Source organism: Myotis lucifugus, unplaced genomic scaffold (genome assembly GCF_000147115.1).
Source record: "Myotis lucifugus unplaced genomic scaffold, Myoluc2.0 scaffold_103, whole genome shotgun sequence".
In the NCBI taxonomy this organism is placed as follows: Eukaryota; Metazoa; Chordata; class Mammalia; order Chiroptera; family Vespertilionidae; genus Myotis; species Myotis lucifugus.
In genome coordinates, this window is record NW_005871151.1 from 601,790 (window position 1) to 629,170 (window position 27,381).

General features: G+C 45.5%; 1 protein-coding gene and 1 long non-coding RNA gene across 6 annotated transcripts in view; one reads left to right on the forward strand and one right to left on the reverse strand.

The window, feature by feature from the left end:
- Window positions 1-6,260, forward strand: part of LOC106697803 — a 7,611-nt gene extending 1,351 nt beyond the window's left edge. Inside the window, exons 2-3 of the long non-coding RNA XR_002830205.1 lie at window positions 398-2,744; window positions 6,037-6,260. This is a non-coding gene — a long non-coding RNA (uncharacterized LOC106697803). The remainder of the gene's footprint in view (window positions 1-397; window positions 2,745-6,036) is intronic.
- A 5,167-nt stretch (window positions 6,261-11,427) lies between these two features.
- Window positions 11,428-27,381, reverse strand: part of HMGXB4 (HMG-box containing 4) — a 30,806-nt gene continuing 14,852 nt past the window's right edge. For all 5 annotated transcript variants that reach the window (XM_006092711.3, XM_006092710.3, XM_006092712.3 and 2 more), the window contains 6 exons: window positions 21,573-21,654; window positions 20,316-20,380; window positions 19,208-19,313; window positions 18,582-18,751; window positions 14,212-14,334; window positions 11,428-13,737 (listed from right to left, as the gene is read on the reverse strand). In XM_006092711.3, coding sequence (XP_006092773.1) covers window positions 13,693-13,737; window positions 14,212-14,334; window positions 18,582-18,751; window positions 19,208-19,313; window positions 20,316-20,380; window positions 21,573-21,654 — 591 coding nt within the window. In that variant the 3' untranslated portion in view covers window positions 11,428-13,692. The remainder of the gene's footprint in view (window positions 13,738-14,211; window positions 14,335-18,581; window positions 18,752-19,207; window positions 19,314-20,315; window positions 20,381-21,572; window positions 21,655-27,381) is intronic.

Consider the following 27,381-nt stretch of genomic DNA (forward strand, 5'->3'; position numbering starts at 1 on the left):
GAAACCTCTGATAGACATTAATTTAATAAAATACATTCACCTTTCGGCCCCCACTGATTCCTTACTAGCTAATGCGCAGAAACCACGAACGTTATTCAAATGGGCAGGCCTGTGACTATTTTTGGAAATTATTCTCCCCTTCCTAACCTGCCCCATGCTAAGTAACCTACCCCCCCATGCTAAGTAACCTACCCCCCATGCTAAGTAATCTACTCCCCATGCTAAGGAATCTGCCCGCCATGCTAAGGAATCTGCCCCCCATGCTAAGGAATCTGCCCCCCATGCTAAGGAATCTGCCCCACATGCTAAGGATCTGCCCCATGCTAAGTAATCTGCCCCCCCCATGCTAAGGAATCTACCCCATGCTAATATCCTGCTCCTGTGAACACTGCACTAGGACCTGCTCTAGAGCCTTCCCACGCTGACTGATCCTGCTGGGACGCAGGCCAGCGCCCCTCCATCCGGAAACTCGGAACTCGCTTACCTGCTCCCGCTGGAATGGTATTGTATTAAGGCACCTGGAACTATAGTAGGTATTTATTAACCCCACCACACGGAGGGGACTCCAAGAGTCTGTCCTGAAGATACTTTCCCCTGGTCCATGGTGTTTAGCTTTTCTAGTCTCCTCGCAGCCAGGAGTGGCCCTGTGACCCTGTGACCCTGCGCTGGCCCCTGAGACAAAGTGGAATTCCTTTGGGCAGCTGCAGCTGGGGCCTGTGCTTCCTGTTCCGGGAGGCAAGCACCAGGATGAAACCATGTGCTAAAGGTGGGAGGGGGTGGAGGACGGGGGAAACATAGACAGAACCATCACGAACACACTCGTTCTAGAATCTATGGACCCAGACATTTTCACTCAAGGAAATCCAGCGGGTCCCTTCAGTTCTATGGGGAAGCAATGAGGTAGCAAAGTTAGGGTGTGGGATCTGGCCACAGACACATCCCAGTTCAAGTCCTCACCAGGGGTGTGCGGGGACTCAGTCCTCTGGCCCTCACTTCCTCCCCTGCGGGATGGGACTAAGGCACTCACTCACCTTGCAGGGCTGTGTGAGCGCGAATGAGAGAATGCACTTTAAATGCCTGGTCTCCTATCTAGCACACAGCAAGCACTAAAACAAACATTTCCGACTACAAATGCAGACTACCCCGCCCACGCCCCTCCCCAGCAAAACTGTCTTGAAGCCAACTTTTCAAACGAACAGCCCTTTCCAGACCGGGCTTGGAAAGCTGCACCCATTTCCTAAGCTGCTGAGAACCCTGGCTGCCTCTCCCCTGCCATTTTGTAACCACCAGCCGCAAGAGGAACCCTAAAATACTCTACAAAGACAGCCCACAACGTCCCAGTTGATGTAACCACTGTAGTACCCAAATTAAAATTATCTCAGGTTAAGGAGTTTTTTGTTTTTTTATTAATGTTTGGAGAGAGAGGAAGGGAGGGGGGGAGGGGGAGAGAGAGAGGCATCGGTTTGAGAGTGGAATATCGATCGGCTGTCTCCCACATGCCCCGCACTGGCGTTTGAGCCTGTGACCTGGGCACATGCTCTGACCGGGAATTGAACCAGCAACCCTCAGTGCACGGGAGGACACCCAAGAACCAAGCCACACCAGCCAGGGCAGGTGAGGGAGGGTTTTAAAAACCTATCCAGATAAGAGAGTGCAAGGCTGTGAAGCCGAGGTTTGAAGTGGCTGGCCAAGGTACATTCTTTTTTCCTCCCCCAACCTGTGTGTGAAAGATGTTCTCTCTCTCTCTCTCTCTCTCTCTCTCTCTCTCTCTCTCTGTCTGTCTCGGATTGGCTCTGTGATCAAGTCAAAAACCTACAAGTAGGCCTGCGGGCTGGAGACCAGGGAACAGGCACAGCTCAGGTCCAAAGGTCGTCTGGCAGAATTCCCTCTTTGGGGAGGCCAGTCTTTCTTTTATTAAGGCTTTCAATGGACCGGCTGTGGCCCACACTACAGAGGGTAATCTGCTTTCCTCAGCACTAATCTCATCTAAAAACTACCTTCACAGAAACATCTAGAATAAAGTTTGACCAAATATCTGGGTCCCATCGCCCAGCTACGTTGCACATAAAGTTAACCACCCCAGGGGTTTACAGCAACCAATGCAAACAAGTTCCAATCCAACAGGGGCCACTCTGTCCGTCCTTCAGTTCTCCTCCAACTGTCAGCCTCCTGCGGTCTGGCTGGCCCCCTGCCCCTCTTCCCCCCTCCCTTCCTTCCTGCTCTACCTGCCCCACCAGGAGCGAAGCCCAGCGCCTGTCCTTGGGGCCTGCACAGCAGTCTGGCTCTCCATCAATTGCCAGGTTCCCCCAGTCCATCAAGGCATCAGTCCCTGGGAGGTTTTGTCACTTGCCTGGGGACACAGCTAGGAAGGGGTGGAGCTGGCATTTAAACCCAGGTGTTCTGACGTAGAAGTCTGGGTTCTCACCCTATTCAGACTGCTTACATCTGAAATGTGCTACCCAGGATCATGTTAGATGGTCTCACGGGTACATTTAAAGACATTTCTAGACTTAAATATTCAATTTAATGTGGACTAGGAAAAGAGCATGAACTAACTCATCAGAGTAATGATTTCATGGGTATAATCACACAGGAAGAGGCCGAATTTAAAAAGGTGAGCCAACAAAAGGAAAACACCATGAAAATAAAACTGAAGGCAGCCCGGGGCAGATATAAAACATCAGGCAGTGCCTGAAGGAGGAGCCTGGAGAGCCGAGCCTGGATCCACAGCCCTGGGCGAGAAGGTAAGGAGTTAACTGGTCCTGAATCCTCCTGCTGCTCATGGGTGATGGCCCCATAGAAGACACTGAGGGATTTTGTTTTTTTCCCCCTAAAATCAAAAGAGCGGAAATCCGGGACTCTACTCTTATTTCTTTGAGCTCAGTGAGGGAACAAAACCTATTCATCAGCTCCCTCCACAGGGGCAGTCAAAGGCTCCAATTCCCAAGTGAGAATCGGCTCTCCCCACACCCTGAAACCTGACCTGTGAATGTGGCTGCCACCCAGCCAGTGACTGCTCTTTCTCAGTGACGCCAAGACCGACACAGGCTGCACGAGAGTCAGGGCCCCGGGTTGGCACCCTGGCTCTGCCACTAACCCAGACTGTGCCCCAGCAATGACGATCCACCAATGAAAACCACACTGGCTAACAATTATGGACACATATAGTCTGGCAGGCACCGTGCCAAATGCTTCCCAACATGACAACACAACAACCCCGACCGACAGGTGCTATTATTATCCTTACTTTATAGGCAGGAAACTGAAGCACAGAGAGGTGCTTAACTTGACTCAAGAGCCCTTTCTCGACATCATTCCCTGTGACCCTGAAGACAGACTTTGGCTCCAGCACTTGGAGATCAAGGAGTCAGAGCTTCCTGGCAGCTGTGGGAAGGGGTAGAGATTCTGACTCAGGGGGCCCACGGCTGGAGTGACCTCGAGCATCCCTGATGTGGGTGCCCCAGGACCCCACTTTGAAGACACTGTCCTCCAACATTCTGTCTCTGGCCAGCTGGTCTGACCCAGAAGCCTGCAAACTAGGAGCCCATGTGCCAAATGCAGTGTTTTTGTAGGGCCAATCAAAGTAAGAATGGTCTTTACACCTTTAAATGGTTGGGAAAAATCCAAAGAATAATAATATTTCATGATGTGAAAATTACATGAAATTCAAATTTCAGTGTCCATAACTAAGGTTTGATTGGACACAGTCACGTTCATTCATGGACAGATGCAGCCGCCTCTGCTTCCGTAATATAACGGCAGAGTTGGGTAGTTGCAACAGAGGCCAAATGGCCCACAAAACCAGAAGTATTACGACTGATCCTTTACAGAAAAGTCTGCAGAGACTGGCCTAGTCCACCCCCCAGCCAATGCGGGACTCCTCTTTACAGTCCCTTCCCTCTGGCCTCTGCTTTCACACCTCCAGTGGTGGGGAGCTCACTACCAAGCCAGGCAGCCAGTTCCATCTCTGAAAGGTGGTAGGGACAGCTATCTGTGCTGGCACTGGACTCTCTCTGAGCCTTGTGGAATCAGCCCTATCATTCCTCCACAATGGCCATCAGTTCCTCTCTTCCCTCTGGTATCAATCCTTCCCTGTCCTCACCTGTCCCCTCAGTTGTTCCCCACCGATCCCCTGGGGAACAGGGAGAACAGCAGGCGGCTCTGCTACTTGACAGACAAGGGTGTGGGCGATGCAGAGGGAACGTGGCAGGAACAGAGCTGGAGCTGGACCCAGGGTTCCTGCCTCCCAGCCTGGTGGCCCCTCGACAACGTTGCTTGAGCGTCCAGTTTGGTTTTTAGCTCATCACTCCCAAAATGGCATCCCAGAGGGCCCGAGGTCTGCTCTCCCTAGTGGACACCTGTGGTCTCTTGTCCACGATTCCTTCTTGTGGTTCGGCTTTTGTGGCTCCAAGAGCAGCTCTCCCTGACCTTTCCCCTTCTCCCATCCACCCCAGGGTTCAGCCTTAGGCTCTGAGATCTCCCATCACATCCTGCTACCCGTCCCCCTCCCCCAACGACTGGGGGCTGGTCCCCAGGGTGCCCACATTTACAGTCGCTGCTGGTGTGCCGCTTGCTTTCATGAGTCCGTTGGGTCTCTGGCTCAAAGACCCAGCGGTGAGGTGACAGCCAGAAATTGAAAATGGATCGGTGGGTTGCCTTCTGACGTCTGTCTCTAAGATGTGGCCAGTGAGATGTGTCCTCAGAGAATACCTGGGAAAGGTTTTGAAATCCTTGGAAGAAGACGGCTGTGTCAACACTGCCTAGTCCTAGTTCTCCCGGATCCTTTCAGCCACAGCCCGCTCCTGGGAAGTCTGCTCTCAGGTGAGGGAGAGTGACCTGGAAACGGGCCAGACCCTCGTGTGAGTCACAGCCAGGAAAGCTAGTCTGTACGTAGAGCAGTAACTGTGGATCTTGAAGGGTGGGACTGATGTAAATTTCAACTGAGCAGCGGTCAGCCAGAGGCAGCGTGATGAGGATGCAAGAGAGGAGCCAGGCTGTGTCCGGACTCCCACCCTGATGAGCTGTGAGGCTCAGGCAGCGATACCTTCCCTTAGACTTTTGGTGAAAAGGGGAAAGACAGGCCTATCTTGTAGGGCCACCGTGCAGAGGCATACCGAGGAGACGAGCATGGCACCTGGCATGTGATATTTGCTCACAAACTGTTACCTTCCTTTTCCCCTAACACCGTGGCCGGCAAACGGCGGCTTGCGAGCCACATGCGGCTCTTTGGCCCCTTGAGTGTGGCTCTTCCACAAAATACCACGTGCGGGCGCGTGTACAGTGCGATTGAAACTTCGTGGCCCATGCGCAGAAGTCGGTTTTCAGCCTGGGCGAGTCTATTTTGAAGAAGTACTGTTGATATTTGGCTCTGTTGACTAATGAGTCTGCCGACCACTGCCCTAACATAATGGGACAGTGCCCTGCTGGTGTGACGATGGTGGAAATAATACAAATGGCGATGGTGACAGCAAGAGCTACGGTTTCACGCCCACCGGCAAGGTGCCAGGCTCTCTCCAGGGATATCTCACTTCATTCTCACACCCACCCTGAGAGGTAGATGCTAGTATGACCACCATTCCACCGCCGAGGAAGCGGAAGCTCAAGCGCAAAGGCAGACAGCGAGGGAGCCCGAGTGCTGGGGTGCTTCTGAGAGAGCACAAAAGCAATGGCTGGACCTGAAGGGGTCAGAGAAGACCTCAGGGTGAGGTGACGATGCCTGGCGTCTGAAGGGTGCACAGGGGGCAGGTTGAGGGGGCAGCACCGGAGCTCTGTGAGTGGTCCCCCTGATGAACACCATTAGAACCACTGTGCTCGGGGACGCCAATTCTACGGGGCCAATTCTACTCTCAACAGGGACGGAGTCGGCAGCCTTGAGATGATTTTACTCCTGCAGTTTACAGAAATACAAGCAGCTAAAACTAGGGCACCAATAATCACAGATATCGGTGGTACTTCTGCTTCTTTATCTAAAAGAAAAAATATGGAATACTGAGGGCATTAACTCAGTGGCTCATATTCTTCATTTTACTTTTACAGCCTCTTCTGCTTTGGTTCAAACCTCAGTGGCTCTGGGAAGTTCATCTGAGCTTTCCTATCATTTCACTGGGATCCTGGGTGAGTCACTCTTTCCAGCTTCCCCTCTCTGGGTCTGTGTCCTGTGTAAAATGTGTGGTTCAGTAGATGGGCGTCGACCCACGAACCAGGAGGTCACGGTTCGAATCCCTGTTGGTGGAGTGCAGGAGGCAGCCGATCGATGATTCTCTCTCGTTATTGATGTTTCTCTCTCTCTCTCCCTTCCTCTCTCTGAAATCAATAAAAACATATTTTTAAAAAATGAAGGCAACGGGCTGGAGTAGAGATTTTCAGTATGTGGTTTCCAACCCAGTGTCATCAGCATCCCCTGAGACCTTGTTAGAAATACCAATTCTTCCAAAAAAAAAAAAAAGAAAAAAAGAAATACCAATTCTAGGGCTTTACCCGACCTCTGGGGTGGGGCCCTGCCTGCCACGAAGAGCCCCAGGGTAAGGACCCCTCCCGCAGCAACACTTGGTTTGTGCTTTAAGGCATTATGATTTGGATAGAGTCTTTCTTGCCCAAGGAGGCCACGCTTGAGCGTAGGAAGAGAAGCTGTTTTCTCTGACCACGAGGGCCCCGAGTCCAGGCGAGCCTCTCTAGAAAGCCTCGGGAAGATGTGGCTGACTTGGCCAGACACTCTTTTTTAAAGGAGCACGTCTCACACTTGGCATGTGATGAAAGCAGCCCCATTTGTAGTTGGCGAAACAGAGATGAAAGGAGAGCTGCCTTCTCTTTTCAGCTCCCAAACAGTGACTCCCCGGGGGGTGTGCTGGGGGGGGGGGAGTGGGGGGGGGCGGTCCGGCGGTGGTCCTGAGAGGGCAGGCCCCCACCCTGGTCCAGGAGCTTCCAATGAGTACATCCTCTGCCGCCACACCCCTCTTGGGGAGGTTTGATGACACAGCCTCGGAAGGGCCATTAACAGCCACGGTGGCGATTACAACACAGAGCTGGTCGGCAGACCTAAGTGAGGCCTGGCTCCCAGGAACAGTAGGAAAGGAAAGATAGTTCTGCCTACAAGATCCAATTTTCCTAGCCTGGATTTCAGGCTGAAAAGCAGCCAAGAGGCGAAGAGAGGATGTCACTGAACGGCCTGCGGTTTCCTCATGCAACAAGGAGGCTCAGCCAGGCTGTTCCCGGGTGAGTGTCAGCTGTCTGGGGCTCGGCCTGTGCGTCCTCCCATGGGGTGCGCAGGAGTGAGCACCCACGAGACCTGCTGTCCAGCCATTGCCAGGGACCGCTCTCTGCCCTGCGGGCCCCCCCCCCCCCCCCCGCCGCCGAGCCTCACTTGTTGGCATTTCAGTAACAATGGTAATAAACATGACCTCCTTCTTTTATATAGCACTGGCAAGGTGCCGGGCACCCGTTCTAATTAACCAGTCAATCTTCACAACCACCCCACGGAGAGAGGGGCCATTGTGATCCCATAATTACAGGAGAGGAAACCTAGGCAAGGGCGGTAACGTCACAGAACCAGCAAGTCTCCCGTCCACAGGGAGTCGGGAGTCAGGAGACCTGGACTCTGTTGGGCTGTGCCACCCACCGAGGGACGCGGGAGGCGCGATCAGGTGGTTCCTAAGGCCACTTCCAGCCCAGAGCGCCGGCCACTCTGTGTCCAGCTGATGCCGGTGGGCGCGGGCTGCCCAGGAGGGCACGTCCCGAGACTTCGGCCTCCAGGACTGGCCGCCTCGTCCAGCGGGCTCCCAGGCTCTGGCCGGGGCCGGCGAGGCAGGGCTGCCTAGCACCCTCCCCCGCGCCCCCACAAGTCGCCGCCCAGGCGCCAAGCCCCAGTCTCCGATCCCAGGAGAATGGACTGCTAGCCCTTCTCAGGTATCTGTGTCTGGAGGGCCCGGCGAGCCAGGAACGAGAGGGCCAGAGTCCCCGGCGGCGCGCCCTGGGTTGGGGAAGAGACGACGACACACCGAGGGAACCAACGACTGCAAAACCACGTCGTCCCTTTAACCCTTCAAACTTTCTCCCTGGATTCGCGACCCCAGCAGCCGTCCATTGGCTGAGCCGCGAGAGGACCCGCCCTCTCTCTTTACCTACTGGCTGTTGTAGGCACCCATCACGACGCGAGGCTTCCTAACGGGCCACAGTTTTTGTCAATCAAGAGGGGCGGGAGACGGGGCGGGGCCAGGTCTGGGAGAGACGCGCCAGCCTCGTTCCCCTCCCGGCCTCCCTCCGGTGTGCGGCTGGGGACCTCGGGCGCCCGAGGGGCCTCAGGCTGGGCGCGGAGCCTCGCGGCAGGGCTGGGCGAGGCTCCGGGGACTCACCGATGCGCTGTCCCACCGGAGAGCTGAACGGGTTCCCCAGGAGAAAGTCCATCGCCACGGCTGCCGCTGCCACCAACCCGTGATATCAGCTGACAGCAACCGCCAGCGCCGCCGACCCGTCACGTGACGCGCCGGCTGGCCCGCGAGGAGGCGCCCGTGGGGGCGGAGCGGAGCGAGTCTGGAATTGGACACAGGCCCCACCCCTGAGGAGGGTCGGCACTCCGAGGGGGAGGGCAGTGACCTCACTGAGGCTCACTCGCCGTCGACGGACGTCACGCACGACGTAGGGCGGTAGGGGGCCTGGGGGCGTGGGGCTCCCTAAGCCACGCCCCCAAGGCTTATTTAAGGTTTAGGGGCGTGGCCTGACGATCCTGTAACGCACCTGGAAAATCGGGTCTCGGCCGTGACTTGGGTAAGGTTACAGAGCAAGCTCGGACGCGGCGCTCACTTTTAAATGTCTTAGTCCTTGGGACGTCACGGTGACTGCACACCCACCGAGGGGGTAGATACCCTCTCTGGCCTGTTGTCTCCCTGTCCTAATAGGACTCTTCCCATCTGAGGTCGAGGTCTCCCAGGTGCAAGCTGAGGCCTGCTTGCAGCACCGATTCTCAAATAGAAGACAAGAGCCAGGAGTTTGCGCTCCCTGGACAGGGAGCCAACTCACTAAATTCAGCTTGGGACAGGCTAGCGCTCCAGGTAGCAGAAAGCACGCAGATGTCGCGAACGGTGCCTGGGACCCATCTCTGCCATTAATTTACAGTGTGATTCAAACAGCTTCCCATTTTCTCTGGATGCTGGAATTAGTTCAAGGACTCTGAGCTTTTTTTTAGGTCACAGGCTCTTTTGAGAATTTGAAGCCACGAGCCATTCTGAAAAGGCAGAGATCCAATATAACTTCGGGGAGTTTTGGGGTCCCTGAAGCACAGCTTTTGACCCCAAGTTGAGAATTAAGGCTCTTAGAGACCTTTCCCAGCTTTGTAATTCCATGTTCTTCAACTTTCCTGTCTGGGCCATGTTTCAGATGTCGCCTACATTAGATGCCTGATCGATGGGTTATGTTTTTTTCTTCTAGACTCCAAAAGAGCCAATAACCACTGCTTTGGTAGTATGGGGCTTTAGTATTTATTGACCAAATTGTCTGTGTGTGATTCTTAAACTTGAAAGGCTAGTAAACTGACTGCACAAATTTAGGATGATGGAAAATCTGTGAACTTACAATCACTTCCACATGTTAACCTGTTTAACAGATGTCAACCTGTTTAAGGGCTGACTTCTTTACAATATAAACACTATGGAAGTCATGACTGCTGTGCTTTGAAGTGTTTTAATAATGCACGTGAGACTTCATAAATGCCTTTCCCCCTACCAGTCTAGATGCTTCATGAGGGCTGGAATACTATGTCTACTTTACTCACCACTGTTGTCCAGCACAATAACAGGACATTTAAGTCAATCTACCTTTCAATAATGGTTTTTGGACTATAAGGGGAGGATGTACATTAGATGATCTTTATGTTGGGTACCATTCATATTTTTCTTCAAGATTATTGCTTGGTTGTATGGAGTATATTTAGCATGAACTTCCTTTGGATTCTTCCATTAGTTTGTGTGGGGTGACTTACCGGAAGTTCTTGCCTTCCTACATCACTCTGGTTTAAAGTGATTATGAGAAGATCTTGGCTTTACTGCCAAGAACAAAACGGCCATAAAGTTTATCCTTCATAGCAAAAAAGCAGAAACAATCATGTGTCCCCTAAACAGGGAGTGGAATCATATAACTCCATGTAAACAGAATACTACATAGCTTTTCAATTAGAAATGGAAGTTTGTGGATTTTGTCAACACAATAGCTAAGAATATAAGTGGCAAATACTATGTTTTAAATGTGTCTAACAAAAATCAAACTCAGTAAATGTTTTTCATTTTTCATTTTAAGTGTTTTAGCACTATTAATATCAAATGCCTTCCTTGAAGGTAAATATTTAGGTCCCTTAAGACTGACATATTGCATAAATGTAATGTAATCTATTACATCCTTTATGTACTGGTAGACAAAAATCACGATACTTTGCCTCCAAAGTTTAAAGACAATAGTATGACGAGAAAAGTGAGGCCTGTTATCATAAAATGCAGCTAGGACAAAAGGACATATGAACAATGAAAGGTCTCAGAGGTTTTCCTACAGTCACATTTGCTAAATACTATAGATAATACTGAAGAAAGATTCTGATGAATTACATACACAATTTACCTTTGAAAGTGGCTTCGGGTAGAAGAGAGCTTAGGCTTTGGGGTTGGCTATACCAGTGTGCTTATTCTGGCTCTGCCATTTAATAGCCATATAACCTTAGGAAAAGCACTTTTCTGCATCTGTCTCCTCACTTGTAAAGAGGAATAATACTCATAAGGCTTGTGGGAGGATTAAATGAGATAAAATATGCAAATTACTCCATAAGAAGTTAGCCTTTTAACCATAGTATTTCACTATTTATGGCTATTAACACCTTGTGTTTGCATTGAAATTTTTACACCCTGAAAGGTCAAGTCTCTATACATTAAATGTTCAGAATATTCCTAAACATTCCTGTCAGCCTGGCTGGCTTCTGGCTTAGAGATAGGGAAGTGACATGAACATTGTTTCACAGAAGGGACTTCGGATGCCTATACAGATTAAGTGACTGATCCAGTATCACTGTCAAGACAGTACTGAAACAGCATGAAATATATTGGAACACATGATTCAGATGTGAATCTTACGCAAGACTGGTATTTCCTTGAGTTAGGTGTACACACTAAGGTACATGCAATTTTATTTGTCAATGAACCAGAGCTATATTTATCAGAGTTATTGGCTTTGTAGTTTACAAAAGAGAGAACATGAGAGACTCCACAATGTAAAAGTTAACAGAAACAGAGCAAGACGAAAATGGCTAAGATCAGAAACTTGACCCCTATTTCAGATGGATTAAAAAAAAAAAAGAATATTATGGTAGGATATAGTGTGAAAAACAGGTTTTATACTTTCAGAGCAACTTTGGTTGGCAGCAGGGAAAAGATAGCTGAGACTGGACTATAAATATTAAAAATGTGATTTTTAATAATATAAGTACAAAATTTTATTTCTTTATACAACTGTAATGGAATTTGGATCAAACCACTAGGATTTATTTTAAAAACAAAAATAAAACAATGATATAAAAATTGCAAGAAGGTCTGAGTCCAAAGTTTTTTTCTCTAATAGTACCAAATACCACAAGGTACAGGTTATTATACAAATGTGTACAAATTTTAAATACAAATACAATAGGATTGGATTTTAAAGGAAAACAAACAAAAAGCAGGTCCTCATCAGGATTTCATGAATGTATACAAATGACCATGGGAGGACTGACTTCTTTCGGTACTAAGCCATGTCTTCAAGGCCCCTCCTTGATACCTGTGTCAAACAGGAAACCTCCGTGGGTACAGATGAGGCATGGTACAGGTTCTAACACACGAAATCAAAACAAGATTTCTGTTCCTGATTTTGGTTCCCAAACATTCCCCTTTCCTTCTGTTTCCCCAATTAAATCTCAAAACTGCTCTGAGATGAGAAAGGCATTCAGCAGCCAGAATACCATTAAGAAACAGCCCCGCGACCACTCTGGTGGGGAGAAGGGAAGGCATTCAATAGGGTGCGGGCTGGCTGCACTGTCCTCAAACCTCTACTTTGATTCTGTGGAGCTCCATCGAGCCTGGGGAAGAAAGTTCCCTCAGAGCTGGTGTTTGGCAGGGAAGCTCACACATTTAAAAACAACCCTGAAGCGCTCAGCTGTCTTCTTTGGATCTAGGAAGCAAAAGTCTGGTTCTTTGGAAATAAGGGCAGCTGGGAATGAAAACATTCCTTTTTATTCACTTTCTTCACATTATTGAATTATAAAGAACTAGAATCCTGACATAATGATTCCTTTTTGAGGCACAATACCTACAAATGCGGATGATTTGGAGTTTTCAGAGGAAGGAAGGGAGGAAGAAAGAACAATCTGTATCTTCCACATGCTGTTGCTGGTGGAGGCTTTTGTTATTAAATTATATATACAGAAATTTACAGGATAAATTAAAATCTAAGATTTTAAAGAGTTAAATACACATAATTAAAAAACATTCACACGCGCACATAAATAAACCTACATGAGAATCAACTACTTTTTTTGCAATTCACTTATATGTGGAATGCAGAACACTGTGTATCTGCCCACCAGGGGAGCCAATAAGATGAACCCAAGAATCCCACCGGGCCAAGTTCATCTTCCACAGCCACCACGAAATTAAGCAGAACCTGTGAGGACTTGGTGGCTAAGCGAATGCTGCCAGATGGAAGATACCAGCTCTTCGTTCTGCAGGCCAAAGATTCTGGGTCAGCTCACAATATGCAGTTCAACTGGTGGCATGACAGCTTTACCCTCTTCAAGGCGTTTTATGCTGCCAGGGCTCACAAAACTCCTTGGCCCCTACCGAGGCTGCCAATGATTACAATAAATTGAGACATGGACACCTGTATCGCAGGAACTGGGCTGAACCCCCTACTAGGTTCACCTAAGCCAGTGGTTCTCAACCTTATGGCCCTTTAAATACAGTTCCTCATGTTGTGACCCAACCATAAAATTATTTTCGTTGCTACTTCATAACTGTAATTTTGCTTCTGTTATGAATCGTAACGTAAATATCTGATATGCAGGATGGTCTTAGGCAACCCCTGTGAAAGGGTCGTTGGACCGCCAAAGGGGTCGAGACCCACAGGTTGAGAACCGCTGACCTAAGCCATCGCAATAACTCTCAGATGGGAACGATTTTATCAGCTCCCACCTAAGACACTTCAAGCTGAAAGGCTTTAGCCCTCTCAGTCAACTGGCATCTTCCCATAATCTTTCCTCTTACATTTCAGACTGTAAGACAGGTAAGGCAAATGGTCAGTGATGAGTCTGGAGGTACAACTGAGCTTGGGGAAAAAAATCACATTTTAGCTGTCCATAAAGAGATGCACTTGGCACCCAGAACAAGCCCCCAGCCCTCAAGTAACATTGATTTTTAAGGCAGATTTATCCACCACAGGAGAAAAAAGAACCCCAAGCCCATTTTCATGCCAAGGTTTCCTCTTGGCTAAACCTTTGCCATTTCATAAAATTATTAAAAGCGAAGTAGTTACAATCCTATGTATATATTGTACATTATATATATATTTATGTGTATGTATATAAAAATTTAAAACCTACACCCAGTGGCCAGTGAAGGGATCTGGAACAGTCATATATACACAAACCAGCAATGGGGTAGGACAAGGTTTCCGTCCCAGGATTCTCTGCTGTCACAGTCCAGGCATGATGTAAGCAATGTTGTCTAGTGTGTTTGCCTGCAAAACAAGGGGGAAAGGTTAAACGGCAGAGTACTAAGCCTTGGTTCCCTGACACCTATTTCTTTGTTCAGGGGAGTGAGAAAGAAAAACCAGAGTGTGAGAAAACGGGGAGAATGAAGATGGCATCCTGTGTCTGTTATGCTAGAGGGTTTTCTGCTGGCTTCTCCCATTGACAAGGACAAAAGAGGCAGAAGACTCCTGTACGTCTTAGTGTGGAACACACAGGAGACACAGGTGTTGCAGTACCTCAAGGGCTAGAATGCTTCCCCCCACAGGACTATTTTAGGGGATGGCATGTTTGGTTTCACTGAAAGCATGGCACACATTCAGCGAGTTACACAGTATCACGTTCCTGGGCCCATAGGTGGAGGGAGCCTATATGCTAGATGCCAGGCAACCATAAGAACTTGTGCCTGACGGAGCTCTTTAAGACAGGGCCTCTCTGGCTCCAAAACTCCAAGGAAAACTCACCAAGACCTGTTTGGGACAGCCATTCAGTTCAGGTAGTTGTGTGGTCAGACACGCCAAGGGGCCGAGCGCACAGATAATGGAATCCAGAAGCACTGACAAACTGCCAGACACAGCCACCATGCCCTGGAAGGGAGAGCACAAGAGGGGCATCGGTTGTTAACGGGAACCCCACTCCTGATGCTCCCTCCATGTGTGGTTCATTTCCTCACTTTTTTTAAAAATATATTTTTATTGATTTCAGAGAGAAAGGGAGAGGGAAAGAGAGATAGATACATCAATGATGACAGAGAATCACTGATTGGCCGCCTCCTGAACACTCCCCACTGGGGATTGAGCCAGCAACCAGGCATACGCCCTTGACTGGAATTGAACTCAGGACCCTTCAGTCCACAGGCTGATGCTCTATCCACTGAGTCAAACCAGCTAGGGCCATTTCCTCACTTTCTTTAAGTCTTAGGCCGTATTAGGAAACTAAGCAAAATGGAAGGTATCTGCTTTGGTAACTCTGTAAGTTGTTTAAAAAGAAAACTTTTACAATACAATCACAGGTTTCTTTGCTATATTCCTTACTCATCTTACCCTCTATCCAACTCTGGGTTAGTCTTGAATAGTAGGGGGGAAAAAGCCTATATTTAGGAATAGTAACAAATGCCCTGCCTACTCTGGAGAGCGGCTGGGAAGATTTGCGGAGATCAGGCATGCAAAAATATTTTTCTTATGAAGGCCACAAATATAGCTCAAATACAACTGTGAGACTTCTACAGCCCTACACATTAGCATGCAATATAAACATGCACATACTTCTCCATGTATGTGGCCTTCGATAGCTGATATCACTTTTCTGGGTTGATTTGTTTACTCTCAAAAAGAAGAAAATGTAGTCCCTTTTAACATCTTAAATAATTCATGTTGTCTGTATCTCTGTGATTCAGAGATAAGAAATAAGGCTGCTTGCTGCAAATACCCCTGCCCAGCTCTTGTATAATCCGCTTCAACTAGGAGTGCTGTGAGGCTACATCTCCTTGGAGGCTGCAGAGCAGGGTCCTGCCCAGACTGAGCTCGGCCAGGCCTGCTGGGCCTGGAGCTGGCTAGTTCACTCACTGTTTCTGTACTGGGCAAGCTGCTTCCTAGGCTGTACCTATAAAGTAGACCACTAACAGCTCTGCAGCACAGAGGGGATTAAGTGAGACAATAGACAGAAGTACTTAGCTTGCTGCCTGGTTCATGATATGTGCTCAAAAGTATCAGTAATTATTACTATTACCAACAACTTAGACTCCAAAACTGCATTTCTAGCTGCCTGCTAGGCCTCTTAATTTTGGACATTTCTCAATTTCACTGCACCACAATGAGAAAAAGGGACCCTCCTCCTACTGAAACCACCACCATTCATACAACTGCCTAGTGTCAAGGCCTTGCCAGCACCAACTCTCCCTTCCCCTCACCCTCTTGCCTAGTGTTTCCTATCGCTCCCTTCCACGGGAGGCAGTGTGGGATGGGGTGAAGAGCATGGACCAAATTCAAGCTCTGCTTCACCACCTAGTTAATTAACCTCTAAGTCTCTGTTTTATTTCCTTCTGTAAAATCGGAGGAACAAAAATTCTGCCTCAGGAAGCCGCAGTGTGAATTAAATGAAAGAATCCCTATAAAGCACTCTGAACCAAAGCTGGTTGAGTAACCAAAGAAAATTAGCAAATTAGTAATATTATTCCACTACTTTTGCCTCACAGTTAATTATAGATAATATTTTATACAACTGTAATGGAATACTGACTCTCCTGATGGATTATAAGCAACTTGAGGGCAGGAACCATGCCCTATTCCTTTTTATAGCCTCCCAATAACTACTGGTGTTGCCCATACAGTAAGCTCTTAAAAACACTTACTGGCCCAGCTGCAGTGGCTCAGTGGTTGAGGGCAGACCTATGAACCAGGAGGTTACAGTTCCATTCCTGGTCAGGGCACATGCCCAAATTGCGGGCTCGATCCCCAGTAGGGAGCGTGCATGAGGCAGCCAATCAATGGTTCTCTCTCATCATTGATGTTTCTCTCTCTCCCTCTCCCTTCCTCTCTGAAATCAATAAAAACATATTAAAAACACACACACACACACACAAACCATATGTGGACCCCAATATACAAAAGAGCTAAAAGATCTGGTTAAAGTGGGGGTGGGGGTCTTACCAGGCCTCCTTTAACCTGTTTCTGTGGTAGACCGAGGTTAGAAACAGAGTGCTCAGTTTTCCTGTTTGGAATGTCTCTCCAAGATCTCCATGAAACAAACTCCTGCTATCTAGCCTTTCAGGTCCCCCTCCCAGAGCCTCTCACTCCCCGCCTCTCTCTGTTCTCCATCACTACTCTGCCTCAGCGGGCACAGAACAACAGAATGAGGACAGGTTAGAAGTGAGGCAAGCTGGGCTTGGTCACAAATTGTTGTGTAAACTGGTACTAGTCGCTGCATTTCATTAGGCTTCAGGCATTCACTATTTAAATGAGCAAATTCTATAAAATCAATGTTCCTTAAAGTGTAGGATGTAATTTCAGGTGGCATATAGGTGAACATTAATTACAGTGATAAAATCCATTTTGACGATTAGAAAAAAAGAATATCACATTCATGATCTTGAGGATATTGTGAAAGCATGCACAGATTTCTTTAAATAAAAATATAAAGTAAATAACAGTATAAGTGGTACATGAAAACTGCATCCTAATTGTGAGGATATATGCAGATGTTAAAGTCTCAGAAAAAGTGGAGTAGAGGGTACATGGGAAAGACTGCTACAGGCACTGGGGTTTATTTTCAGGATAAGGGAGATGTTCTGGAACTAGGTAGTAGAAATGGGCCCACAATTCTGTGGCTATTCTAATGCCCACTAGCTTTTTAAAAGGTGAATTTATGGTAGGTGAGTTACATCTCAATTAGTTATATAAAAAAATCCAGACTAGAGATTGTGCAAAATTCTTTCCCTTTTTTGGTCATGATGTATGTATAACTCAGCAACTGCTCACAGAAGCTGGCTTCTTATAATTTGCTAATTTATATTATCTTTTTCCAATTAAATTGGAAGTTTCCTGATGGTAGGAAATAATAAGGAAGCTATTAAGATTTTCTATAAGTAATGCATTATCCTCAACAAATACTTGTTAAACTAAATGGAAATATGAAGAAAAATCTGGAATATGGCTATCATTTTAAATTCTAACTTTTTAGAAAATATATGTCTAAATATGAGTATCTACAGCCATTCAGACATCAGCCTACATGAAAGGACTCTTGTTGTTTTGCCGTATCTAGACATCTAGAGTAGACTATGTTCTAACTTCTAACTTATTATAACTGCTAAATTTTTGAAACTAGTCAAAGAACTTAGATCTTGTGGCCATTGGCATTTTATTTGTTGAATAATAATTCAACTTCCACATAGAAGCAAATTAATGGTTCTATATTCCTAGACTGATTTTTCAGCTTAAAATGGCTTTAGTAGCCGAGACTGATTTCTTTAATGAAATGTCCTAGTAGAACCCAGTGGAAAACTGAAATACTATGCTGAGTTAGCCAAGGGGGTAATACAATTAGAAATGGAATATGGTAATAGAAATGGAATATGACAGCTTTGCAGGTTAAGTGATTTTGAAACCGAAAAGGACCAAGATCTCCTGAGGGCACACTGCACTGTGTAATTCAAGTACAGCGCAGAGTAATGAAGAGCTTAAGAACCTCAATTTCCCTATTTGCTACCTATTCTCAAAAAAGTAGAGGAACTCTTTTTTTAAAAAATTTAATTTATTCATTTTTTATTTTATTTTAAAACCCGTATAGTTTTATGAACCAGTGTCTCCCCAATAAATTCAACGAGAGAGGGCGAGGGCGAGGGCCGGGAGGAGGGGGAGGGAGAGGGAGAGAGAGAGAGAGAGAGAGAGAGGAAAAAAAGTAGAGGAACTCTTAATCCTCCATACAACCTAATGTAGAGGAACTCTTAATCCTCCATACAACCTAATCCATCTGTTGAAGACCTTTGCTGGAAATGTACAGAAAAACTCAAAATGTCTTGTACTCAGTTTTCCCACTGCATTTAAAAAATAATAAGTTATAGGGTTATATGTCAATTGTATCTTAATAAAGCTGGGGGTATATGTCAATTGTATCTTAATAAAGCTGGGGGAAAAGTACAGGTTATTTGAATTTCTTTTTGTGTTGATTCCAAATCTCCAGATGTTTCTATGACTATATGTCTTCTTTATCACTGCATCCTAAACACCTGGCATAATCTAGCATACAGCAGCTGCTCAATGCATCTATGTGGAATGAATGGATGGACTCAAATTCTATCCGACACTGGAGTCATGCTGTGGACGGCTATGCTCACCTCTGTTTCCTGCAGGCGGTGTCCGATGAGGCTGAGGGACTCTCCCAGCAGCTGTAGATGAGCAGCAACATCAATGGGCTCTGTCTCAGGGGCTTTGGCCGGGGAGGCTGGTAATAGCATGGTGGTGGGCGGGGACTTCTTTTGGGGTGACAGCACTCCTGCAGAGGAAGCTGAGAACAGAGACGAAATAGAGAGACCAAGCTTCCTATGGCCTTGAACACCACAAAAATGCCCTTCCTGATTTTCCCTGTTTGGGAGCTATGCCAGGTATTAGCACAACTATGGACTGTGGGCCTAATCTGGCCCATGACCTGTTTTTGTATGGTCTCGAGGTAAGAATAATTTTACATTTTTAAACGGCTGTAGATAAAACAAAGAATATGTCACAGAAAAAGCACTTGGGCCTGCAAGGCCTGAAATATTTTCTCTCTGGCCCTTCACCAAAAAAGTTTGCTGACTTCTGATTTATGTTTTCTAAATGCCTTTTCAACCTATAATGTTCAGTAGTAATACCTGGGTATCAAGCTCTGCTTCTAATGTAGGCTGCTCTCCCAATTTCTCAGAGAGGCAGCAGAATTTACAGTGCTCCGGGGGAAAGCAAAGCAGGAGAGGGATGTGGCCACTACCTTTTACTTTCATGGAGCCTTCTGAGCTGGATGCTTTTCTTTTCACAGTTGTAGCTTCTGCTTTGTTTTGTTTGTGTTGCAGATACTGAGCTTTTTGCTTCCAAATCTGCAATCAGATCCGGGCAAGATAAAATCAATCAAAATGTAAAAGTAAAAGGGAAAGCAGTCATGGAAGAGAAAAATAAAGAAACGAGAGGGGACAGTGCAGAGGGTTGATGCTAACTCTCAAGCAGAGGGCCACTGAGCAGGCACAGACACTGATTGCTGACCGAACTCAGAGCACTGCAAACATTCCTCAATGCTAATGGTCAGATCTCAGCATTGATTTTAGATCTCTACGATCACAATGTCAAATCATGGAGTAAACATCTGCCTCGGTATAATGTCCATGTGGTTTAAATATTTCTTCTAACTTGCTAGTGGGCAATACCAATAGTAGGCTAACATTGATGTGAAAAACAGAAACTAAAGATCAACTACCTAGGTCAGAGATATTTTGGTTGTTTTACCCAGATGAGCTATACCTTAAAGCAAGATGGTAATTCTAATTCCTAGACCGCCTTCGTATCAGCCTACTGGAAAGTGACTATGACTCAGTCATGACTAGTTATCACAGTCTCATTAGCTTCTTCAGAGTACGGGACATTATCTGGTAGTGGGTGATGAGGATGATGGCCTGGAACCTGGCTCCCAGGTAAACATAGTCCCATAGTTTTATTATTTGCAGTGACTATTAAGTGGATGCCTTTCCTCCCTTCTCAGACCATGGGCTGACTAGTGGGTGTTTGTAGTAAAGGGATTTTTTCTTTTAACAGTTTAATCACTGTCCAAGTTAGGTCATCTTTTGGCTCAAATGTAAGACTGTTGCAAAAAAAAAAAAAAAAAAAAATAGAAGAGGTTAGAAAAAACAGCCTCCGTGCAGCTAAATTTTACCCAGAGTACACTGGCACCAACCAGAGTAAATGCCCTCTACTAAGCCATTTTCCATTCTACTAAGTCATTGTTTCACTATTTCAGTGTTCTTTGCCTGGGTGGTCTATGGGAGAATCATACATTTTAGAAGGCATCAAGCAATTAAAAAAATATGTTTGTAAAAAAGTGTACTTACCAGTTTATCCTTTTCTGGCAATTGCTTCCACACCTCAGCCAGTTTTTTACTAAGTTCCCCAAAATCTGGCAAAAAATAGTAAAAAGCTCAATAAAATAAAGGTTTAACTATCAACAAAACAGAAGATTGATGAGAGCAAAAACTGGGACAAGTTTCTGAAAATCAGATCCAAATAGCACAATATTCTTTCAGAAAACCAAACCAACCCAAACCAAACCCCACCAGTTTTCTTTTTTAAAATATATTTTTGTTGATTTCAGAGAGGAAGGGAGAGAGATAAATATCAATGATGAGAGAGAATCATTGATCGCTGCCTCCCGCACGCCCCCCAACTGGGGATCGAGCCCGCAACCTGGGTATGTGCTCTTGACCAGAATCGAACCAGGGACCCTTCAGTCTACAGGCCGATGCTCTATCCACTGAGCCAAACCAACTAGGGCCCACCAGTTTTCTTGATTCTTTTTTATAGGGAAGGGACCCCTGTGGTGGTCATGAGGTGGACTCAAATCCTCTCGCATCTCCTCTCGAGGAATCTGTTCGTTAAGCATCTTTCCGGTGTCTTTGAATTTGATCCCACAATCCAGGGCTTATCAACTTAGGTTAAAGAAAGTATGTGCTGTAGAGTTTGAGGAAGGATGTTAGATTTTTCCTGAATTTCTGAGAGCTCAGTACCAAGAATTTCCCTGCAGCTGCTGAGAAGCATCCTCCAGAGGCGTGCCCGGCAAGGTCAGGCTTTACACAGCGCAGTCTTATCTGCTGTGGTCCTTCACGTGTGCCTCCAAGCACCGTGATGAGAAATTCGGGAAACTATTTACATCTCAGGCAAGTCAGATTTATGGAGGTTAAGTGCCTGTCCAAGGTCTGTGGTGCAGTGTTTTTCTCACCTCACTAACTTCTAATACACAGGCAAATGTGACAGTATAAGTCATCTCACAACTGCACACCCAAGGGCAGTTTAAGGAAAAGGTCAACTGTAGAACCTTGGAAATAAGCAGCTGCATATTTATGTACTGAGCTTCATAATATTTAATTTTACTGCTTTCCATTTTATGAACTTGAGAGATATAAATGAAAAGCTTATCACTTTTATGGTCGGGGTGAACTAAGACAAAATCTAGAGTGACTTGCAGATCTGCGGGAAAAAATGAGATTTGGGTTCCTTTAACACTAGGGGAGAAGCTGCCTCCTGACTGAATTAACTGCCCTGCTTCCGAGGCGCACGTGGAAAGTGGAAACGAAGATGAGAAATGTTCTTACCTATGCCGGGATGGTCAGCCACAATGGTCACGCGGTACTCTTTACAGAACACCTGGTAGGCCGACATGTTCTTCTTTTTTGGCTGGAGCCACATGAGAACAGAACAGGGTTGATCAGAACACAAGTAACTCTGAATCTAACACCCTTTTCCATCCAGGAAAGCGTTCTAAACTACTAACCAGCTTTCCCAGAGAGGACCATTAACCTAATCCCTGCTTCTTATCACCCAGAGATGACTATCAGTATTGCTTAGGAGGTAAAAGCTCATGCTAACTCTTTTTTAGATGTTTCAGACTGCTGCAGCTGCGCGGTAATTACTTGTAAAGCCCCCAGCCTTCCTGTGTACAATCTCACATTATGTATTCTTTCAAAACTGAGTGCTGAACAAATTCTTTACATCTCCCAGGATGTCACTTTTCTCATCTTTGAAATAACAACCACATAATTTCCTTTTAAACTGTGAAAGCCAAGAGCCAAATCTATTTCCTTTTGTTTCTCTGCATTTGATTTCTAATCTTATAATTTTCCTGATCCTGCTTTTACTGTCACTTGTAGTCTACTATTATTTCATTGTTCACATTCTTGTGGTTCAGGTGAGGTAAATAAATAACAAGAGAATTCTTTGGTAGTCAAGGTAGGATGAACCTCTTTCGCTCCAACAAACTACTTTGTACTACTTGAAGTATGTTTGCTCTTCACTGGATTATGACAATTCCAAAAGCAGCATGGTTTTTGAGAAACAGCCAGTTCAATGAGGGATATTTAAAACAAAAGATGACATATTCCTATGCATTCCATTTTACAACTATCCATAGACGGAGGGGAAAAAAGTTAAGTTTTCCTACCTGAAAAGATTCATTAGGTAGCACCTGTCTAAACCTTTCATTTGAGGACAAGAAAAGGGAAACTCAGAAAGTAGTGATTTGCTTGTAGTTATGACTACAACTAAACTAAGTGATAACACCAGAATTGAGTACCACCTAGGTAGCCTGGGCTATGCATTTTGGGCCAATGAAAGAAAGATAGTTGCTTCCTTACAGAAGTAGTTATTATTTAAAAAGAAAAGGTTATCCCTTTATAATCTTTATCCAATAAACTGAGATGTGTTTATCATGCTTTCCTTTAAAACTTCGTCTATAAGCATCGAGTTATGTGGATCAGTCCTCCATCTGCTCCCAACACAGTCCTTCCTGGTCCTGCAGTTATTATGACGAATGTTTGGTGCTTGAAAAGTTACTGGGAACTTTTGTTTGTCTTAAGTGTCCGATTTTATGATAAAAACAAACCAACAAACAACACAGTCCTGTTTCTTGACTTCAGAGTTGCGTATTGTTTTACTTAAGTGTACACTTTATTCACCTTAGTTCTTAATGTTGTTTCCATAAAATAATTACCCTCAAAAGCTTATGCGATGGCTCTGATTTTAATTCCAAAAGGAATTCTAATTTTTGATGGGTGACAAATGGGAGGGGATTGGAGGATAGGTGAAAAAAGGGAAGGGATTGAGAAGCACAAATTGCTAGTTATAAGAAGAGTCACGGGATGTAAAATACATATAGCATATAGTGAATAATATTGTAGTAACTACATATGGAGTCAGATGGGTCCTAGACTTATCCGGGGATCACTTCATAAGTTACATAAATGTCTAATCATTATGTTGTATATCTAAAATTAATATAATACTGTATGTCAAATAATTGAAAAATTAAAAAATGAACAAAAGCAATTCTGAAACCATTCTGAGAAACAGAAATTTTCCTGATAGCTTCCAAAGTAAGTGCTTTCAATGAGACAGCAAGCACTTCTTTGGATATTAAAACTGTGGCATGTTTGTTACAAATTCAGCTTTAAAAGTTTTAAACTAATCTTTGAAATAGCTTAGCCATAGGCCTGCCAATTACTGGAGTACATGATGAAAGAATTTGTGGAAGTCTATACTTAGCCACATCTTTCTCAACTATAGAATCAATCTCACTATTAAATACAGTGGGGCCTTGACTTACGAGTTTAATTCGTTCTGTGACGAGCTCGTAACTCATATGTCAAATCTTAAAGTGAACGAGTGAGACACGTGATGCTGGGCTGATGTTGTGGCGTTCACTGTGACGTTCGCTGCGCCAACTAGCGGTGGGGTATCTGAAGCTGGCTCATAACCCGAATTTTAGCTTGCAACTCAAAGCAAAAAATTGGCCTGGTATCTAGAAAAACTCGTTAGTCGGGACACTCGTAAGTCAAGGCCCCACTGTATTGACAATAGAAAGAATATGTGCTTGAGAGAGTTCATAGCTCATTTGGTCATATTATTAAACATACGTGGAGTTTTAACAATGTTTTCTCAAACACTATATAATACTGTAAAAGTTTTCATGCTCCCTATTCCCCCAGGCTATAACATAAAATTAAAACTTTACAAAATTAAACACAGCTCCTGGCCAATATATTAGCTCCAAATCCACTTACTAAAGAAAGGGTTCCTCTTAAAACTCTTCTAAAGGACGTTATTCAGTTATGTAGAAAATAAACTAGCATTTATTGAGTACCTGCACTGGGTAGGGTGAGTAGTTAAGAGGATGAGCTCACATTCTAAGGCAGTTAAGCAGCACAAAATAGTGGAAAACACATTAACTTTAGAGCTTAAAGGCCCGCCATCTTTCCCCAGCTTTCCCTTATACTAATTATTTGATCCTGAATAAAACATATAAGAAGTGGAGAGCTCTTCTGATAGGTGATATTAAAAGTATTTCAATGACAAAGAAGGAAAAGCAGAGACTTTAGGAAAGATTTCAAAGGCAGCACAAAAAAATAACCTATCAAAGTACTTTGCCATTCATCTATATTTATAAAAGCCTAAGTGACTGTTCGACTGGTAGCTATGACGTGCACTCATCAACAGGGGGCAAATGCTCAACACACAGGCACAGAAACATGGAACAGACTGATGAATCTCAGAGGGAAGGGGGGAGAGAAAGAGATTAACCAAAGATTTTATATGCATACTAGAGGCCTGGTGCACGGATTTATGCACCGCTGGGGTCCCTCAGCCTGGCCTGCAGGGTTCAGGCCGAATCTGTGCACCCGGCCTCTGACATCCCCTGACAGGTCCCGGATCGCGAGGGCACAGGCCAGGCCGAGGGACCCCACCGGTGCACGAATCCATGCACCAGGCCTCTAGTTTATTAATAAATATTTATTAGAGTATCCACTTTCTGCCAGATATTGGGAATCAGACACACAAATCAATATGTCCTGATAATAGAATGTGATGATATTATAGGGAAAGTACTGGATGCTACAGGAACATGTAATAGGAGCATCTCACCTAATTAGCCTCTGGAGGAAGTGACATTTAACCCAGGCCTGAAAACTGGGTAGAATTAGCCAGAAGAAGAGAGGTCAAGAGTGTTCTAGGCAGAGGGAACATGTGGAAACTCTCATCAAACAGAGGTGAGAGATGACGTCAGAGTTGCAAGCAGAGCCACAGATGGAAGCCTTGTAACCTATGTATTATAGCAAGCATGTCAAACTTACGGGCCACATGCCACATGCCTCGTTTATTTGGCCCGTGTTAGCCTTTGACATGTTTGTATTACAGTATGAACCAACAGAAGCGATTCAAGTAGTCAAGCATTTCAAGAAGGAAGTGACATGGCCAAGTTGCACTTTAGGGCCGTGGAGAAGAGCCTGGAGAGGAGTAAGAGCAAAGGTGGGGAGACCACACAGGGGCTGCTGCAATAGTGCCAGGGACGGGTGAGGATGGCCTACAGCCAGGACAGTGAGGTTGGAGGAGAGCAAATACATTGGAAAGGAGGGAGAAGCAGCAGGGTGGTTCAGAGACAGTGTGGCAAAATGGAGAGCGGGGTTTTGGAGGCCAGCAGATCTAAGTTAGCATCCTGATCATACTCTTTACTAGTTACACAAATTACTTCATTTCCCCGAGCTTTAGTCTCCCTATAGGTCAAACTTGGAAAGTGCCATTTTTACTCAAAGGTGGGAATGAATCGGACAGTGTTTGGCACTTCAGTAGGTACTCAGTAATATTATTTATGTGGTAGGCAGGAATCCAGGATGGCTCCCACGACTTCCGCCCCCTGGTTTACAAGCCCTGTCTAATGCCCTCCCCTGGAGTGTGGGCAGGACGGTGACTGCGATGGGATACTGACTCCCACGATTATTTCACGTGAGATGGCAGGTGGAATTAAGGTCCCCAGTGAGTGAGTCCGAGTCAGTCATTACGATTATCCAGTGTGGGCCTGACCTGGTTAGGTGAGCCCATGAAGGAAACAAGATGCAACAGCAGACACTCTCCTGCTGGCCTTGGCCTTGAAGTAAACAGGTGCTATGAGTTCCACAATGGCAAGAAACTGAACGCTGCCAGCAGCCTGGAGGAGCCGCCAACTCCTGGAAGGGCCCCTCGTCTCTCAGGTGAGAACCTGGACGGGGCCCTCGGGCTCAGTCTGCGAGAGCCTGAGCAGAGCCCAGTGGAGCCCTATCTGGACTTCTGATCTACAGAATTGGGAGATCATAAAGAAATGCTGTTTTAAACTGCTGAGTCTGTGGTAATTTGTTATGCTACAATAGAAATCTACTATGAGTTCTTTTCTATTCCCTGCCTTTTTCAAAATAGAACTTGTGGCATCCAAAAAGCTAATACAAGCTTTTCACACATAGAAAACAGCAACACGGCCTTTACTTTAAACTTTTCATTTAAATAGTAAAGGTCCCATTTTCACTCTTCTGTTGGTGAAGCCAGCCCTGTTTAAGGAGGTTGGAGTTCTGGGTGCTGCTTCTCCTTCATTAATTTTGTAGCAGCTTCACATCCCCAAATGCTTTAAGTGTTCTAGTAAGACACAATGGAGCAGCACTACACACACAACACACCAAAGCTTACCCAAGTTCTATATTTAAGGGGGGGGGAGGGGGAGAGAATATGTGGACTGACCAGTCTGGGTGATTCCGCTCCAAGAACCTATTCCTTGGCGTGTGAAAGAGGATAAATCGGATAAATCTTGCTTTCCCCAGATAGTTCCTGTATGTCTCTCTCAGGGTGTACAACTCACTACTAATCAAGTGTAGCTAACGTTAAAAATAGTAAAATGATGGCTCCTGCAAATATGCCAATGACTTCACTGGTGCGGAAGATAGGAAACCTAGCTGCATTGGGCTGGCATTCTGTTGGACTCGGAACCTGCTGGCTTTCACTGTGGAGTCTTCCTGGGGCATCTTCAAGGGAAACTCTGACTAACAGCTTCCACCTTATGTGCTGACCTTAGAATCTAATCATTGCACAGGATGCAACTTCAGTCTGTGCACTAAAGTTCCAAATTAAACTGGTTAAAATGTTCCCAGGGCACAGACATTTTTATAAATTAGTAGTTAAAAACACACAAACAATGGATGATCTCTACACATACAAACTTTCCCACGAGATTCTAAATGAAAGGCCAGTTATTTCCAGTCAGACTTTCTTATGCAAGTATTGCAAGTGATCCACAGTGGATCTGGAATAACATGAACTGCCCTTTAATAAAATGTTAATATTTTGAAAACTTGGATACATTAGTATTAATTGTAGCAAATGACTTGTAACAAGTCCACTTACTGTGACTCACAATGTTGTAATTTCACAGCCAGAACATCCTTTTAAATGTTTGATGACATTTGTCACAGTCAAGATCTTTCAAAGAGCAACTTCTTAATGCTCTTTATAAAACAGTCCTGCTTAATTAACTCTTTGGGGTCTTAGACTCTGAGAATATGATAAAAACTACTCTTCAAGCCTTCTCATGACTCTAGTTTAAAAATGTCT